This window comes from Miniopterus schreibersii (assembly GCF_964146895.1).
Source record: "Miniopterus schreibersii genome assembly, chromosome: 9".
Lineage (NCBI taxonomy): Eukaryota > Metazoa > Chordata > Mammalia > Chiroptera > Miniopteridae > Miniopterus > Miniopterus schreibersii.
This window is the reverse complement of record NC_138118.1, coordinates 76,211,830-76,229,157: the sequence shown is the minus strand read 5'-3', so window position 1 is coordinate 76,229,157 and position 17,328 is coordinate 76,211,830. Positions and strand designations below refer to the sequence as shown.

Genomic DNA, 17,328 nt, shown 5'->3' with positions numbered 1-17,328 from the left:
CAGGATACAACAAAGAAGTATTGAGCCCAAAAGTCAACAGTGTCAAGACTGAGAAAACCGCACACTTTCCTGGTCTTCCTGCAGACCTCAGAACTGGTAGCAAATTCGAGGGGCTCCCACCAGCCTGTCAGTGTGGTACCAGGGCTGCAATATTTGCTAGGTCCACATACACCAGAACTCTTATTTACTTAACATGTTTGTACAAATTAACTCATTTAGTAATGAGTTAGCCTCCTCCTTACCAATAGGATTTGAGAAATTGAAGGTTTGATGTTCTAAGGACATTTTTCAATACACATAAAAATAAAAATGAGTATTAGGAATATTAAAAGTGTTTATCCATGTTTTACCTAAGAGCTCCTCGCATACTATCGTGCCTGCCAGATTCTAGAATTACCGACTCTCGCGCTGGAGTGACTTTCGAGGTGTTTAAGCCCAGCCATCCCACTGTGGCTTGACTCCTTTCAAACACATTCTTGCCAAGTGGTCAGGCCGCCAGTTCTTGGGACACTCCAGAGACGGGGAACTCATTCATTTATTCAACAGACACTGAGTGCAGACACTTGAGAACTCGCCATGCTAACTAGACACTAGACTAGAAATAGAGGGTAGGTGGCGGGGAGCAGGCAAAGGGACACAACCCCCACCTTCATGTGGCATATAAATTAGTGGGAGGGATTGTTACCTTATTTCCCTCACATCTGCTGTATGTGTTTCTCAGTTCCTTTCTCACATCTCTCACAAGAAAGAATAAATTTAGGGGGGAAAAGTGAACATCCACAAATTATGATGTTCAGTCCATGTTTGAAAACGAGCTAGAAACATGCCTTTTCTTAGAGAGCAGAGTAAAAACATGAAGCTGCCTTTCCCCCATGGGACAAAAATATGGATCATCTGGTGTAAGCCTAAGCAACCCCCTCCCCAGGTGGATAAAAAGAGCTGCCTTTCAGTTGAAAATTTATTATGTGCCAGGAGTTGGGCAAACAGCTTTGCACACATTGGTCCCTTTACTCCTCCAGCAGCTCTATGGGGTTATTCTTCCCATTCTAGAGATGAGGAAACGGAGAGCTGATAGCGTACACACAGCAAGTAACTGCTGAACCAGAGCGCGACCCTCCGAAGGAAGCCCGCGCTCCCAGCTCTGCAACCTACTGGGGGGTCCTGCCCCCTCAGGGCTTTGCAGGCAGATGGATTGAAAACTGAATGGCAAGTTTCGTTCTGCAGAGTGTCCCAGAATGAATAAGGCTGAGGAGGGAGCCTGCAGCCGCTCTGTGGGCTACTGTGTGGTATTAAGTGCTCAGGTCACCGAGGGCTGCGGGGACAGGGAGTGCCCACGGTACACAGGGCCTTTGAGTCCTGAGGAGGGGACAGCGGCCTGCACCTGGAGCTGCATGTTTGTCTGGGTGAGTTCTTCAGCTTTCTTTTCCAGTGACATCACCCAGACCTTCCTCTTCTGTCTGCAGCGGGTGGCGGCGGCCCGGTTCCGTTCCAGAAATTTCCGCCGCCTCTCGTCGGGATCTTCGTCCACCACTCTTCGCCGGCGCCCCCCTGTGGGCTGGGGCGGCTGTATCGTCTGCGTTGGCTGCATCTGTTGGGTCGCTGGTGAAACCTGCTGGGAAGGAGAAGGAGGGGGTGACAGGTTGGGGAAGGAACACGTTGGGTAAGAGCAGAAACCCCAGCCGGTGTTGAAACGCAAAGCGCAGAAGAGCCCGCTGCTTTGGTTAAACGTCTCAAACTCGGTTTCTAAGAATGAAGTCAACAGTGACCCTGTGGGAGCTCAGGAAAAAAGAGCATCCGCTGAGCTATCTCGCGTGAAATTTGACAGGGCATCCGAATGACCTGCGAAGGGAGGGTCAAGTAGATTTTTCCCTACAGGCCTTGGCTGAATCCTGGCAGAGGAAACATTTTCTTTCCTCCTTCAGATGTTAAAAATGTTTTATTTAAGGTACGTTTTAAAATGTTAAAGTGCCAGTGCGTGGCTGAAGGTGAGCACCGAAAGGTCGGGGTGATTGTCACAATATTGATGGGTCTTCTGTCAACAGCAGAAAACTCCATCTGGGCGGGTTGTCAGCTCCTGTCATTCTAATGGTGTTAAAACTATGTTCCTAGAACACATCTCTGGGACAGCATCGCCACTGTAACTGCCATCAGAAGACCCTGTGAACCCTGGAGAGCGCGGCAATCCTATTGCGCAGTTTGACTAAGGCGGAGGGAGTCAGGGAGACAGAGGAGGCCTTTCTAGGCGATTGGGGAGCAGGGTCTTTAAAAGGAGGCATTTAACGCCCCAAACAGCACTGAGCCCGTTTGTATACCATGTGGTATGACACGGAGGGACTGCTGGGCTTCCCCATTTCCTGACATTATAAGGAAACCCTAGGAGTGGCAAAGCACGTCATTAAAGTCTCACTGCTCACAGGTTCCCCGTGAGATCGCAGGGGCTCAGCCGCATCTAAGGCTCGGAGGCCCTAGCACGCAGCGGTGCTTCCTCCACGGGCGGACACCCAGCGCCCAGTGACTTTCTCGGCCACTCCGGCTTAGGCTGTGATACCTATAAAGTTGCTTTCGAGGGATATTTAACCTGCCGGAATAACAGGCAGTGAAGCCCAGCAAGCTTTTCTACCACATTCTAACTCCGCGACTGAAATCGGTCAGAATGCCTGCAGTTGGGCGAATAGTGGCTACTGGGGGACATCGCCTGACTGCCGGGGACAGATTTCAGTCCTAAACGCTATCAAACCTTGTATGGCGAACTGCAAAAGCGTCAGATCAGGCTTGAGGTTGGACAGCCTCTCAGTCATTTTATTTAAAGCAAAGACATTTTCTAAAACTTTTCATTGGCCATTCCTTTCCTCCTCATCACGGAGGGACAGCAAAATAAATTGTCTAAGGTATTCATGCCTCGGAAAGGGCTGGCTCTTGTCCTTTTGGATGTTAGCTTTGGAGCTAACCCTCACGGCAGGGCAAAGCATTAGGAGGGGACCCGCGACCTCGGCCATGCTTGCCTTTGCCGTTTCATCTGGCGCATTAGTGGTCAGCCCTAGCCAAGACTCTCAAGTAGGCAGCACTGGGTTTGACTCTCCACTGCGGGGGTCTCTCTCCAGTGCTGTGTTCGCCCACTCTGACTGGAACCAGCCTTTACCCTCTGCCACTTCTCCTGTGTTTCACCCAAACGGGTAAGTTATACAGTGGTTTCAGACTCAGTCCAGGTTCTGGGTTCAAGGAGTGCTACAATTAAGAGAGATGCCTTGTGGCCAAGGAGGGACAGCAGGGCTCTGAAATCACACCCTTACATGCAAGGAGCGAGGAGAAATTGCAAATGCAACCCTAAGGCCATAATTGGTGTCCCTGGTAGTTAGTGCTACTTATCACTTTATGTTTAAAATGGAATTCTGTTGGTATAGATGCCCTGAAAATTTTGACCAAAGAGAATGAATTGTGATTTCAAAAAGACAGTATTCCAAATCATCTTCCAATCTCGGTGTTGGAAGGACCTTAATAAACTTCTATTCCTGCTATTCTGATAATCATACAATTAAGCACACGACAAGCTCTCAGCAATCAGCCAAGTTAATACAGTTCAGGAGTGGCATTTTCAGTACCGTCTAAATGATCTTGTTCAAATTTTAACAGGACCAAAACGGACTATTTCATTTTAGTATAGGATAAAAAAAATCAACTGTTTGTGCAGCTAATTATAATAGCAATGAACTAATTGCATATACAATTGGCTGCTTACTTGAAATGGAGGGCAATTGGCTAACTGGTAATTAGTTAATGAATGGCTTTTACATTCAAAGAACTGTTAAACTTGTCTGTACACCAAGGCAACTGGAATTTGATGTTATCCTTCTTAAAAAAATAACTACACATGGGAATCTACTTGCCTATTTTTGACCTTGAAGTCCCCCCCCCCTTCTAAATACATGTCTCACTATGGCATTTGACTAAAAAGGTGCTTTGAATAGCCATTTATTGCTACACTCCTGCTAAACTTCTATCGCATTCCTTGGGTTTAGAATTAATCATGGCCCCCATGTGATGAAAGCCGTGCTGAGGGCTTCACAGACATTTGCTTACTTAATGCTCCTAAGACTCTTTGAGCTTAGTCTATTATTACCCCATTTTGCAGATGGGAAGACTGAGGCTTGGGGAGGCTAATCTGACCACTGTCACACAGGAGGAAGGACGGTGGGAAAAGAATGAAGGTCTTCTCACTCCACTGTTATTTGCTACATAGAAGCCCTCTAAGAACCTTTGCCAAAAGTAAGCTTATCTAGCCAATCCGCTTGTCTCCTGAATAGCTCATCTACTAAGAGTTGCTAGCGGATGACCTGTTTTGTGGCTGGCTGTCCAGGTTTGGTGTGTGATAGGGAAGGGGGGCCAAGAGCTCAGGAAGCTGCCAGGTGTGAGGTCCAGAGGCAGATGACGAATAAGTGTTCCTTGGCGGTCCTGAGCTTCGGACACCATCCTGACCCGGCTGCTGGGAAGCCGGCGGCGTGGAATGGGTGGAGGGGACTGCCAGAGGTCATCCTGCTTGAAGATCCAAAGTGTCCAGGGCTGGCCATGCTCCGAAACATGCCCTTCATCCACTTACTAAGACTCACTCGGGTACACGGGCCCGCCTCTCCTGTTGGGCCGGGTGACATAACGTCTGCCTGGCCCCCCAACCCTCGTTCAGTTGAGTCTAAATGCTGGCTTCCTTTCTAGCCACTCCTGGTGACTCCCCACCCCCTGGGATTTGGCCCTGCTCTTGAACTGATGATCTACAGAGCTTGGCTCTCGGCTCCCTCCAACGCATTTCTCATTGGGTGGGATGAGTCACCTCTCTTCACCACTTACACAGCACCTATGCCCCGACACCCATCACCGAGCCTCTCTGTCTGCCTGGAATTGTTTAGGTGTCTAACATTTAACGTTACTCAGAATACTGCCCATTGCATTTAACTTCCATTTTACGGGAGACAGGACGGAGTCTCTAATGTGGGGAGCACCGGGGCGGCTCTGGCATTAGCCTGTTTCTCCTGTACTCCCGCGTTTCTCCACGCGCTTCACTCCTCCTACTCTTGGCGCTGATGATACCCCGGTAGGGTTGACTTCGTGGCACCGCACAAATAGATTTTGGAGAACCTGAAGCTTACACTTGTCCCTTGAGATGAGACCTGACATTTACTGTTCTGATCTGGTAGGATCTGAGGGCATCCACTGCCTCCTAGGAAAGGAACTGAGCTCCCCACAGCGTCAGCTGGGACCCCTGGGCTGGTCACACCCGGGCGCTGCCCGGGACCCCCCGTTAGAGCTGGCACCGTTCCCAGGAAGGGGGAGAGCACACCAACCTGTGCTTGGTTGCCGGAGTGCAGGGGCGGGTGCGGCGAGGTCTGGTGATGCGCCGGGTGCGCGTGAAGGTGGGAGTGGGCGTGGTGGTGCGGGTGGTTCTGCTGGTGATGGGGCTGAGGATGGGGGTGGTGTGCCGGGTGCTGGTGCTGGTGCGGGTAGGGGTGATGGGCTGGCAGCGTCTGGTGCTGATGCGGGTGCGAGTGCATGTGGTGGTGCGGCGTCTGGTCCTGCCGGGAGCCCATCATCTCCATCATGTGTCCCATGCTGTTCATGTTCCCATTGGACATGGCGGCAGGGTGGTGAGTCAACGCGGCCTTCAGCCTCTGCAACAACAAAGCGGGAGGGGACAGCTGAGGTCAGTCACAGACACAGCGGAGATTCTCAATCAAAATGACTTGTATTTTCAGTTCTGTAACGTGTCATGGTGCTCATGTGAACACTGTTGTACTGGGAGCAGTGACTTTGATATTAATTTCATATTTTCATATATACTGTGGTAGGTCTGAGGGTCAATGCCAGCTGCAAATGTCCATTAATTCAGCTATCACAGCAAATAAGCAGGATACCCTAGCAAGATTTATACATTCTGCCCGGCCAGTTTGGCTCAGTGGTTGAGCATCAACCCATGAACCAAGAGGCCACCGGTTCGATTCCCAGTCAGGGCACATGCCCGGGTTGCGGGCTCAATCCCCAGTCGGGGGCGTGCAGGAGGCAGCCGACCGATGTTTCTCTCTCATTGATGTTTCTATCCCTCTCTCCCTCTCCCTTCCTCTCTCTTTAAAATCAATGAAAACATATTTAAAAAAAGGTTTAGACATTCTACGAAAACATATTTCCTATTGTCCAATTGTTTATCATATCCTATTGACAGCCAAATACAAGTAAAAATCAAATAAAACCATTCAATGTGATAGTGCCACTGAGCAAAGGGCCCACCTGATGCTGCTCTGCATTTTCTAAGTCACACGAATGAAAGCTTTTTGCCTTTCAAAAGATTTCTCAGACACAAAGAGATCATAACTACAAATTTAGAAATATAGGAACTACTAATGTTATTTAAGAGTTTCAAATTAGATTATAATCCATAACTTTTGGAGGCACTGTGTAGGCCTTTTCCATTTGTTACCATGATGGAACTCACAGTCCCTCCTGATCATCTAATTTATCTCACACAGTCATCTCCTTCTGACTTTGGGAAGGAAGTGAGGAAAGTCCAAGACTACAGCCTCTCTGGTGCCCCATCAACAGGTCCACGTCGAACACAAAAGCATTCTCTATTCACAAGCATACAGACAGGCACACAAGTAAGCAGGGCTCAGCAAACGTTTTCTAAAAAGAGCCAGAAAGTAAATATTTCGTCATGATGCCTTAGGGTCTCCTGTCACTAGGACTCAACTCCGCCCTTTGAGGGCAAATGCAGTTGTAGAGGGTATGTAAACCAACGACCATGCTGTGTTCCCATACAGCTTTATTTAGGGACAGGAAATTTGAATTTCAAAGGATTCCACAAGGCCTGAAATACTATTCTACTTTTGATTTTTTTCAAATCATTTAAAAATGCAAAAACCGTTCTTAGCTCCTGTGCTGTGTAAATTAGGTCATGGGACGGATTTGGTCCATGGACCCTCACTTCCTGGCCCTGATTTGAAAAATCAGTTGGTAATCAGCTTAGTTGCCGTTTTTTCAAAATTTTTTTTTCTGGTACACAGACATTTATCATCCTGTCCTGAGGGGCCCCACACGCTAAGCACTGTAGAGTACAGTTGGAAATGTATCTTCTGCAGAGAAGATCCTCTAGTTGGCCGGCTCACATTGGCTTCGTGAAGCATTAACTAGGGAGCTAAAGCTCTTTCCTGACTTGTGTTCTTATCTGAGGATGACCGTGGTGTGTGATCACTGCAAATAGAAGAGTGGCGTTTAAGTGATCAAAGCAACCACGCTTCAGCCCTGCACAAAATTAATGATTCTCTGCCAGTCAGAGTAAACTATTGATAAACACTGATTCTACTCATCAAAATCTTTAGTTAAACATAAAGAACCTCCACTTGTAAAAATAAAAGAAGGGGGGGTTGCTTGGCCAACCTATATGTTAGTATTAGACAGTTATTGAAGACATTTCCTACATCTCGATTCAGTAACCACTGAGCCCACCTGCTTCCTCTTTCATGAGCAACAGCTGCTGACATTGGTCAGGATGATCCTGATGAAGTTGTTTCCTGAATTCCAAGGAAAGAGTAGATGCTGGATATTGTGTTTACTACTAATGAACGAAGTGAACTAACACTCCTGGTCTCCAGTTTTAGAAGTGATTTCATTGTTTTTATACAAATGCTCATTATAAAACACTTAAGCAACGCTTAAAAGTACAATGAAGTCAGTGACAAGTGAACCAAATGCGTCGTTTACATTTGGTGGGAGAACAGCATTCCCGACAACTCTGTGTGCGCACACATGGAGCTGGAGGAGCAAGGAGAACCGTTTCCCCGCAGTGGGACCACAGTAGCACGCGATTTTAAAAGCTTTGGTTGAATATAACATAAGCAAAAGACGTGAAGATCGAGTGAATTGCTGGACTGCAGATATGTGGGGTTTTTTTTACCCCAAGGAAAGTTTCTAAATGATTGCTTCAAACTTAACAGTGAATAAAATTAAGGAAAAAGATTATAATGAACTCATTATGTTTTGTTTTTTTAAAAAACTTGACATATTGGATAATATGAATGGGCTTTCTAAACTATTTTTTGTAATTTTATTATTAGAAAAATATACAGCTGCATAGTTTAAAAAAATCAACTACTACAAGAATAAGAGGTGAAAGACTAAAGGCACCTGCCTACCTTTCTCTAAGCCCCGGTCCCATTACTCAGCTGTAACCACCGCGTAGCCTCAGCCATTTCCTTAGCATCTGTGAGGACGCACTGTGCAAGCCCTGAGGATATGTAGTTTTGTGGCCTGTGCTTTCTCACCTTAACAGTATATCTTCGACTCTATCTCAGCAAAGGCTGATGACAACGGCTGGCGTTAACTGAGAACTCGCTAGGTGCCACTCCTCATTCTGCCTTTTACAAGTATTAACTCACTTAATCCTCAGAGCAACCCTGCAAGGCGAAAAGACAGGCTTAGCCATGTGCCAAGTTCACACCGCTGGAGAGGAGAGAAGGTGCCAGAAGGCATGCCACGCACACTTCGCCAAAAACAGGAATATGCTGTGTTGTGCCACCTCCGCCCACCCCCATCCAAAGAAAAGGCAGAAATGAGAGAAGGGGCTAGAAAAGTTGGCGCGACGAGATGCCTCTGCCGCATGGTCCAGCAGCAGGCTGTGCGTGTTACTCGGCGCACAACTGGAGATCAGGACACAGTCTTTCTGAAACTTGGCAGAGGGGAGTGTGGACGGAAAGCATTCCCAGGAAGCTCAAAGGCAGCGACGGATCACCTAGGCTCAGCACGGTCGCCTCCCTTGTCATATTTGTGAAGAATGAGTGGATGCTCATATTTTCCCCCCAAACGCAGATCTGATAAAGTCCCTTTTCCCTGCCTCTACTTCTTAACCCTTGGATATATGACCCTCTAGGTCTTTCAAATGCTCATGGGATCAAGGTCAAAGCCCTTGATGGGACCTATGCGTAGGCACTGCAGCTGGGGCCTCTGCCTTCCCATCAGCCCTTGCTCTTCCCACGCAGGTCACAGGGCTTTTGCACTTGATAGTCTTCTTGCTTGGGATGCTCTTTCCCTTTCTTCAGACATTCTCTAGCTCTCAGCACCAGACTCCTCCTCAGTAAAATTCTCCCTGGTCTCCTGGTGTAAATCAGTCTCTGTTGTTAAGTGGTCCCAGGGGAGTCATATTCCTTTTTAAAATACAGGTGGTAGTTATGATTTTTAGAATGATTGTTCAATTAATAATATCTATCAACCATTCCAGACTGTAAGCTTCCTGAAGGCAGGAACCATGGTGGAGTTTGTTCAGTATTTAATTCACAGCTTTAGCACAGGGCTTTATGCATATTAGGCTCTGAATTCATATCTTTGGAATGAATGAATGAATGAATGAATGAATGAATGAAACTTTCTGAGGCTTATCATAAGGACGCTGCATTTTCATCATGGATCACTGCAGGTGGTATTTGTAGGGGAGGATGTTTATTAGTCAACCAAGGTAAGCAGAGTCAACTACAGAAATCCTGCAGGCAGCTGGGCTGTAAAAAGTACACTGTCAAAGAGCTCCCTACCCCACACCCTGCCCGCCCTCCAAAAAATGATAACAGAAATCAAAGAAAACCTAAATAAACAAAAGGAATGCACATTAACTTCATCTTGATATATTTTCCCTGAAAAAGTGGCATGGAAAATTGAAAAGATGTTTAGGAGTGGGTCACTATGTCATCCCTTCAACGCTACAAACAACTCTTCCACCTTTAATTAGGAGCAAATGGAGCCTGACAAATAAATACTATGTACCAGATCTTCATCTCTCAAATAATTAGCTTGTACTGTTAAGGGAAATTACTTGATTGCCTCAAGTCTATTCTTGCATGTTTCACGCCAAGACAATAATCCTAGTGAGGCTCATAACATTCCATTTAACTATTCACTCAACAAATATTTACTGGGCATCGAGTTAGTCATAGCATTATTTATTTGCCCACTATGTGAAGGAAATGGGAGACACATAAAACCAAAGCTTTTTCAAAGCAAAGGAGAGAAAAAAAAAATTACACACTTAAGAGTTCAAATGAAGATTTCCAAGCAGCCCTTAGAGGATCTCAGGACTTTGGGTTGAGTATACTCTCCCAGCACCAGCCTTCATCCCTGAAGGAAAGCAGCGAAGATAAATGACATCGAGCTGCTCTGCCTAGGCCACATTTAATACTCTCCATGTTCTTTCTAAACAGTCTGGGCCACTTCTCAAAGTCCTAAAGGACCTACTGCTCCTCTGTATCCTGGTGCCAACCAGAGTCGCTGCACTGGAAATCATTAAAATATACCAAATGCAGATATCTGTACCCTACTCTCTCAGCGATGATAAATGAATGGTAAATGAGTCCAAGCTGTATTCTGCAGAATGATTTTTCTTTTTGAAGCTGAACTGTGTCTTGTTTTAAATAACATTCTACCCAATGCCAAGAAAAGGCCAGGGAAAGAGAGAGGGAAATTAATGAGCAAATAAACATATATTTTTCAGCTATAAAAACCAGGGCTATTACTGAGGTGTGACTGCAAGGAAGGAAAAAGTGATTGTTTACTTTCTATGGTCCCCGACCACATCCATTTATTTGAGAGAGCAAATCGGGAGAGACAGTGAGAAGCGGGACACAGCTGGTTTCAGTCACTAGGGGTCGGTTCGTTCTCTGTGTATTTACAGCCACCTTGCTCACTGCTCCCCGTGGGAGGGTGGGCCTGCTGCCTGGGCTCTGAGTCCTGGGCACTTAAAAAGGGTTCACATACTGTGCCTGGCCGCTGCCCCGATCGCTCAGCCTCGGCCCAGCCCCTTTGCAATCTCCAGCTTAGCTCGGTTTTGCATCAGGGCACACTGTGGGCAGCCCAGGCCCATGCTCTGTCATCCCCGCCACAAGGGGACATGCAGGTGGGCCCGCTCGAGCACAGGCGCACATGACACGCCCACCCACGTCCACCCCAGGCAATGCATCTTCCATTAACAACTCGCTCTTGCCAATTAGAAACATTTGTGGAACTGTAAAGACGAGCCTTTTCCATCTTCAGTGAGGCCGATTGCTTACGCTTTACAGACTCAGAAAGCCAAGCCGAATTCAGCGCTGTTGAAAATTCAGTTGAGGGTGGGGGTGAGGGAGGTTGGAGCATTTTTTTTCTAGAAAGGTTTTAATTAAAAACAGCTGTTGGCTTTTGTTCCAGGAAAACATATGTTACTATCAAAACGTAGTGTTGTTGAGTTGACCACAAGTAAAATCTGTACATTTCTATTCGTAATTTCTTTTGAATACAAAATAATTGCGATCAGTGGCCTCCCCAAGGGATTGCTGTAAATGTGATTTCTACTTTCTTTCTCTCCCGCAAACATGGTTGATCAGCGAGGTGGTAAACACAGGCTTCCAAATGGTCCAAATGGTCAATGATGTGAGACCAGAACCTTCACTGGAGATGTATTTGCATATCAATGACGACTGACTTACTCTAGGTACCAAGGGTCTCTGAAAATAAGTCTCTGAATTAATAAAAAATATAACTGATATTTATCCACTGAATTTTATAATTATACATGACCAGTTTGAGTCCCAAAATGCTTCCCAAACTTGAGTCAAGATAGAGAAGAACAGAAAGAGAACATCACATGGCGCTATGGGACAACTGCATAAACTTGGAGCTTCATCTTGCCAAGGTAACAACAGTTTCACTGCCCAGGTTCACATCTGGGCTTCAGGACGTCCATTGAGAATGATCACATCACCCTGAGAACATGGTAGATCTTAAATTCCACATTTATTTCAGGGTCATTATTAAGATAATTAACTAATATCATACCTGGCTTACTTGCTTGGAAAAAATGTGCTCCTTTCAAAACGTTTGTGATGTTACTCAGCTCTGATGGTTTTACAATTTAAGTAAAGTCATGTGTTGCTTAACGATGTGGATAGTTCCCGGGGAAATGTGTCCTTAGGTGATTTTGTCATTGTGTGAACACCATAGAGAGCACTTACACAAACCTAGATGGCAGAGCCTACTACACACCTAGGCTATATGGTGTAGCCTATTGCTCTGAGGCTACAAACAGCACGTTACTGTGCTGAATACTGTAGGCAATTGTACACAGTGGTAAGCATTTGTATATCTAAACATAGAAAAGGTACAGTAAAAATACAGTATAAAAGATAAAAAATGGTACAACTGTGTAGGGCTCACACTGTCACTAGAACTTGCTAAGAAAAAAGGTTACTAATATCTCAATTTTTTATTTTTCATAAAAAGCTGGTATTACCCTCCACCCACAAAACAACTCTACTCTGTCCCACTAATTACTCTGTGTATCCTTTTGGATATAAAGTTTTTTATCCCATAATGTTTCCCACTTCCTAGAGGAGGACTCAAGTTCAAGGTGGTAGAGCCAGGCTTCTAAACCAAAGCTTCTTGCTCCAAGCCTCCTGTTCTTCTGAAGTCCTCTGAACCAATGACTTCTTCCTTTATTTTAGATATTCATACAACTCACTTCTCCAGTAGGTTTCTACCTCTGAGCTGACATCAACTCGGGTCTTTTCTCTGATGAAATTAGGAGCTCAGAATCCTGTCCTCATTTCATTAAGGCACAAAGAGCCGGGTGGTTGACTTATCCAAGGACCTGTCTTACAGGAGAATTCACTACTCCTGCTCTCAGAACAGCAGTATGTTCTGACAGTCACTAAAATGTACAGCTTAAAATGCTCCCCATCCTGCTGAATTATAAAAGACAGTCACTGAGCTGAAGAGGTACAGGGATGTGGTATCGGAAATAAAGCAATTCTGTAAGTGTGCATTCATTAATGTCTTCATTTAACGAGAATAAATTGAAAGCTCACTCTTGAAGAACTGTAATTCATATAGGACTTAGATATTCATGTGGAAGTGATTGGCAAAAAAAAAAATTGCTAAGAGTTGTCCATGGGGATTGTTTTGCTGTTTACGACTACAGTTGAAGGTATCGCCTAGCACTTTGGTCTGCTTTACCTTACTTTAGAAGTTATCCCCACAGTGTACAATGGGAGAGGGAAGCAAACACTGAATTCTTTTTCTTGCTTAAATTAGAACTGTAGAGCTGCCACTTTTCCTACGACTGCTGGCTTAGAACTAAAGAGAAAACGCAGAGGCCATAGCCATCAGCTTGTATGATACAAAGTCAGTAGAGAGAGTTGAACACACCCGATGAAGAATCAGTATCCAGAAGGATCTCGGCAGACTAGTGTCAAGGAATCTAATCAGAGAAACTGAACAGGGATCAATGTAACAGCTTGTGCTTGGTTCGTAAAAGCAACAAAGCCAAACACAGCAAACATCAGCATGTGCAAAGGCAGCTCAGGGGAGACGGAGCTTGGTGGTTATGTACACAGGAGAGGATGCAAGGGTTTCGTGTGACCTTGCAAAGCACCGCTACGTGATTGCTGCACATGTCCGAACAGCTGATGGCACCCTGCAGCTGCATCCATGAAACTAGAGAGAGTTTAATGCAAGAGAGGGAGAGCCCTGTTCGCCTCTGCACAGCCCACGACCTGCGCCACCCAAGTCCATGTCCCAGCACCCCTGCCTCCCGCCCCGACGACCTCAACATCATGTCTAAGAGGTGTTGGACCTTCTCTAGGGGAGACGCCCAATTCTCAGTCAATGGACATACACGCCGCTCCCACTTTCCCTCTGTAACCACACTGTGATGAACATCCTGTGTTCACACAGGTTGGCGTGATGGCCTATGTCTAAAAATACTCATTATTATTTTTTTAAATCTGATAAATTGATCCATCCAGGGGGTTCAGTGGATGGTGGTGGTGGTGGTGGTACTGTGTGTGGGGGGGATGGGATCTGAGGGTCTGTTTAAGGAGATCTAAAAGGAAGCAATTAGGGTGGTGGCTCCCATCAAGTATCAGCTTTTGGCTAAAGAGCCTTTTATTGGGTTACATTTTCTTGTTCTAGCAATATCTCCATACCCAGGTGAGCTATTGCCATGATAATAGTTTCAGGGTCGCCTGTTCCTTTCTGGTCCCTGAGCTCCTTAAGCTCTATGGGATAGCTTCGGGTACTAACTTGGCCCTAGCAGATATTATATCCTTCTGGCTGGTTTCCCTGGCAATTTTAAAGGTGCTGAATACACAGTGGCTTAGAATAAATATTTGTTGACTGCCTGCCTGCCTGCCGCCTGCATGTCTCCAGGAGTGGTGCCTAACCGTGGAATGTCTTTGAAGCGCAGGCCTGTAATTTTCTCCACAGAAAGTACACCTTCTGGTGGTGGTTGCAGAGAGAGTAATGCCCTTTGTCTTGCTAGCAAACACTGCTCACCCCCCACACCCCAGCACCTGCAAGCCCGGGGAATTTTAGGTGAGGGCTTATTTCCAGCTTTTATAGAAGAAGAAAGTTCTATTGGAAAAAAGTAATCCTTTGTTATTTTATTTTGGACGAGCTTTTAATCAGAAACATAGGCAGTAACATATGTTAGAAATATATGTATGAAACATAGAACATTGCATTTAAAACTCACTATGGAAAAATCCATGCTAACGCAACATTAATTTTGGGATTTTAATTGCACGGAAGTCAGGAAACTCAGAATCCAAGTTCCTGTAGCAGACTCTGCTCCTCATGTGCATCCCACGACCCTTCCTGAGTCGGGTGACCTAATTATTTGGCAAAAAGTGGTGCAGTAAAGAGAGATGGAAAGGACTGCTCCTCACTGCTACATTTCCCATCATCCCAAACAAGATGGGCAGTGGTCAACTTTAGCTACATAAATTGTACTCTTTTAAATGCACGGTCGTCCTTGGTGACCACAGTGATGCAATGCCACTACTGTGCCTGAGGCAGGAGGACAGGTCTCAGCAGTCCCTCGCTCGGGTAGAGCAGTGAGTCACCACCACATCACTGGTCCTTCCCCACACGTTCCCAGGGCAGCTGTGTTCAGTGGCACTGCCTGTGGCCCCACCCCCGACCCCTGCTCCATCCCCGGAGGATACCTGTCAGAACCCAGATGCTCAAAACTCTGGATCTGAAAGTCTGACTAAAAGGCAGAAGGACCTTCCTGACACACCTCTGCCTCATCCTGGGAGACCTGGCCAACACAGCTGTTTCTATATGGTCATCTTCCAGCTTTGTTCCAGTTTTTGGGAGATAGCAAGATGTATGTCATTGTGTCTCTGTTAGAGGCATTAAGTGTCTGGCCAAGGGAGCCTTGAATTTATTAAAGTAAAAAGAAATATCTCTATGGTGTTTCTCTCTAACTATAGGTAGTAGACTATCTGAAGGGTAAGTTGACCTGCCCCTTGGTATCTCTATCCTGGTCTATCTAGCATGTTCTGTGTGTGTCCAGCTCTGGTTTTCTCCTTGGTATGTCCTGGTTCCTCATGGTCCCCTTTGCCTTTGCATCTGACCCCTGCCTGAGTCTCCCAAAGTGTCTCAACACATAGGGAGGAGGGGAGGTGGGAGGGGAGTTGGGGTGGGAGAGAAAGAGATTGTAATAAACTCTTAAGTCTTAAGTGCTGCCTAACTTCCTGTTGGACTTTGCTAGTGTCAGTGGCCCAAAGTCGTTGGACCAATAATAGCCCAACGACTTGCTGTGATGGTTCTACCGTCCTGTTAGGGAGCAGTTCCAGGTCTGCTGGGAACGGTCTGGATTACAGGGAGTTCGACTCAGCACCTCTGACAACACAAGCAGCACGTCCATGAATAGTCCCCAGGCCCTCAGCGCACAGAGAATCCCCGATGCTACCTGGGAACTGCCTGGTCTCACCGAGCAGGAAAAACCTGCGAGGTTCTCAGGAGCATCATCATTCATAAAAGCTTCTATCAACAGCACAATCTTCGGGATCTTAGGCCAACCACACAGAGAGAATAAAGCTGTGCTTGGGGAAGCCAGAACAAAACCCCCTTTTTCTTTTAATCCTGCATGTCTACATTTAAGACATTTCCAAGAGGAGCTATTTATAATTTATGAAGAATCTGGAAGCTTGTGTATAGAAAGGAAAACTTTTGAATCGTGCCCAAGGAGACGACAGCGCAGGGCATTTTCCACGAAACAATGAGGACCAACTTCTTTCTGAGCTGATGTACATCCAGATTACGTTGGTTCCCACACACGTTTCGAAAATTCTCTTAATAACTGGGCACTGACGAATGTCAAGTATTCTCTCCTCTTTTCTAGCTTCAGAGTTTTCTCTGAAGTTTTTTTGTTGGTTTCAGGAGGTGTGACCAGCAGAAGACATGAACTGACTGTTCGCACATTTTTCAGAGTGGAGTTGCAGGCCCCTGCTAAGCTGTCCTTTAACCTCTCAGTTTCTATTGTCTCCATGGTGCCCAATTCAATGAACCAGAGGTCTAAACCTACGATTTAACTGCCTGCAACATAAGTAATGGGGGCGGTGGGGCGGGAAATGTGCAACCATCTCTTTAAATCACATTGTCACAACTGAGTGCCGTTCTAAAAATGCCCCACAGAAAGCTTTCTGGTTGATTTAGTCATGGAAAATGGCCTGTCTAAGAATTTATCTCCTAACAAGCTTAAGATAGCATTTCATGATCTGTCTTCTTTTCCAGCTCAAGCAATTTCTTTTCTGTCTCCAGATTTCTCTGAGGGAGCTGCTCCCCAGGAGCTGACAAGAATAGAGCGGCTGGCCCTAAATCAGTGCACGCCTTCTAGAAAGAAAGCGCTGAGCAGATAGTAGGTCTGGAGAAGGTGGCTGCGGGTCAGTCCCCGGGTTCGGAGCTGCAGGAAACTCCTGGCAGGAAGGCGAAGGCCCCTGCGTGGGAGATGGGGTGTGAACGTGAGGGTGGTGGGGTGCAGCCCGACAGCTTGGCTGGTTAGGAGAAAGACGGTGGGTCATAAAGAGCCTGCGGAGAGGGCAAGAAGGGAGGGAAAACAGCCACGGGCAGAGGGAGGCGAAGGAGACACGCAGGAGGGAGCAAGAGTCTGAAGAGCAAGTGAGCCCTAGCTGGAGGCAAAAGCATGCTCCACTCCCGGGCTCGCATATTTGTGCTTATTAATTAGGAATGAATGATTAAGCTCACTGTACAAGAGAAGTGAACACAAGGCTGAGTCAAAGTATTTCAAACCAAAAAAAAAGCTCAATTCCCTTTTCCAGGGAACGGTTCGCTCCACCCTGGTTTCCTGATAAGTTCGGAGCCCGAGGGTATTATCAAGGGGTTTCTTCCTTCCACCAGATGCCAGCCAGAGAAAGTCTGGACGCGGTGCGGCCGATAAGGAAGGAATGGCATCCTGGGGGGTTGTTTTTCACATGAAGAACGTGGTTTATAGACATCAGCCCGCTTCTGTAAGGCTTTCAAACCAAGCGT

General features: G+C 46.3%; 1 protein-coding gene across 8 annotated transcripts in view; it reads right to left on the bottom strand.

Moving 5' to 3' along the window:
• Nucleotides 1-17,328, bottom strand: part of CREB5 (cAMP responsive element binding protein 5) — a 362,526-nt gene that overhangs the window by 8,512 nt on the left and 336,686 nt on the right. For 5 of the 8 annotated variants that reach the window (XM_081146787.1, XM_081146784.1, XM_081146789.1 and 2 more), the window contains 2 exons: nucleotides 5,334-5,657; nucleotides 1,382-1,612 (listed from right to left, as the gene is read on the bottom strand). In XM_081146787.1, the coding sequence (XP_081002913.1) occupies nucleotides 1,382-1,612; nucleotides 5,334-5,657 (555 nt within the window). The remainder of the gene's footprint in view (nucleotides 1-1,381; nucleotides 1,613-5,333; nucleotides 5,658-17,328) is intronic. The other 3 variants (XM_081146788.1, XM_081146785.1, XM_081146790.1) reach the window with 1 other exon arrangement.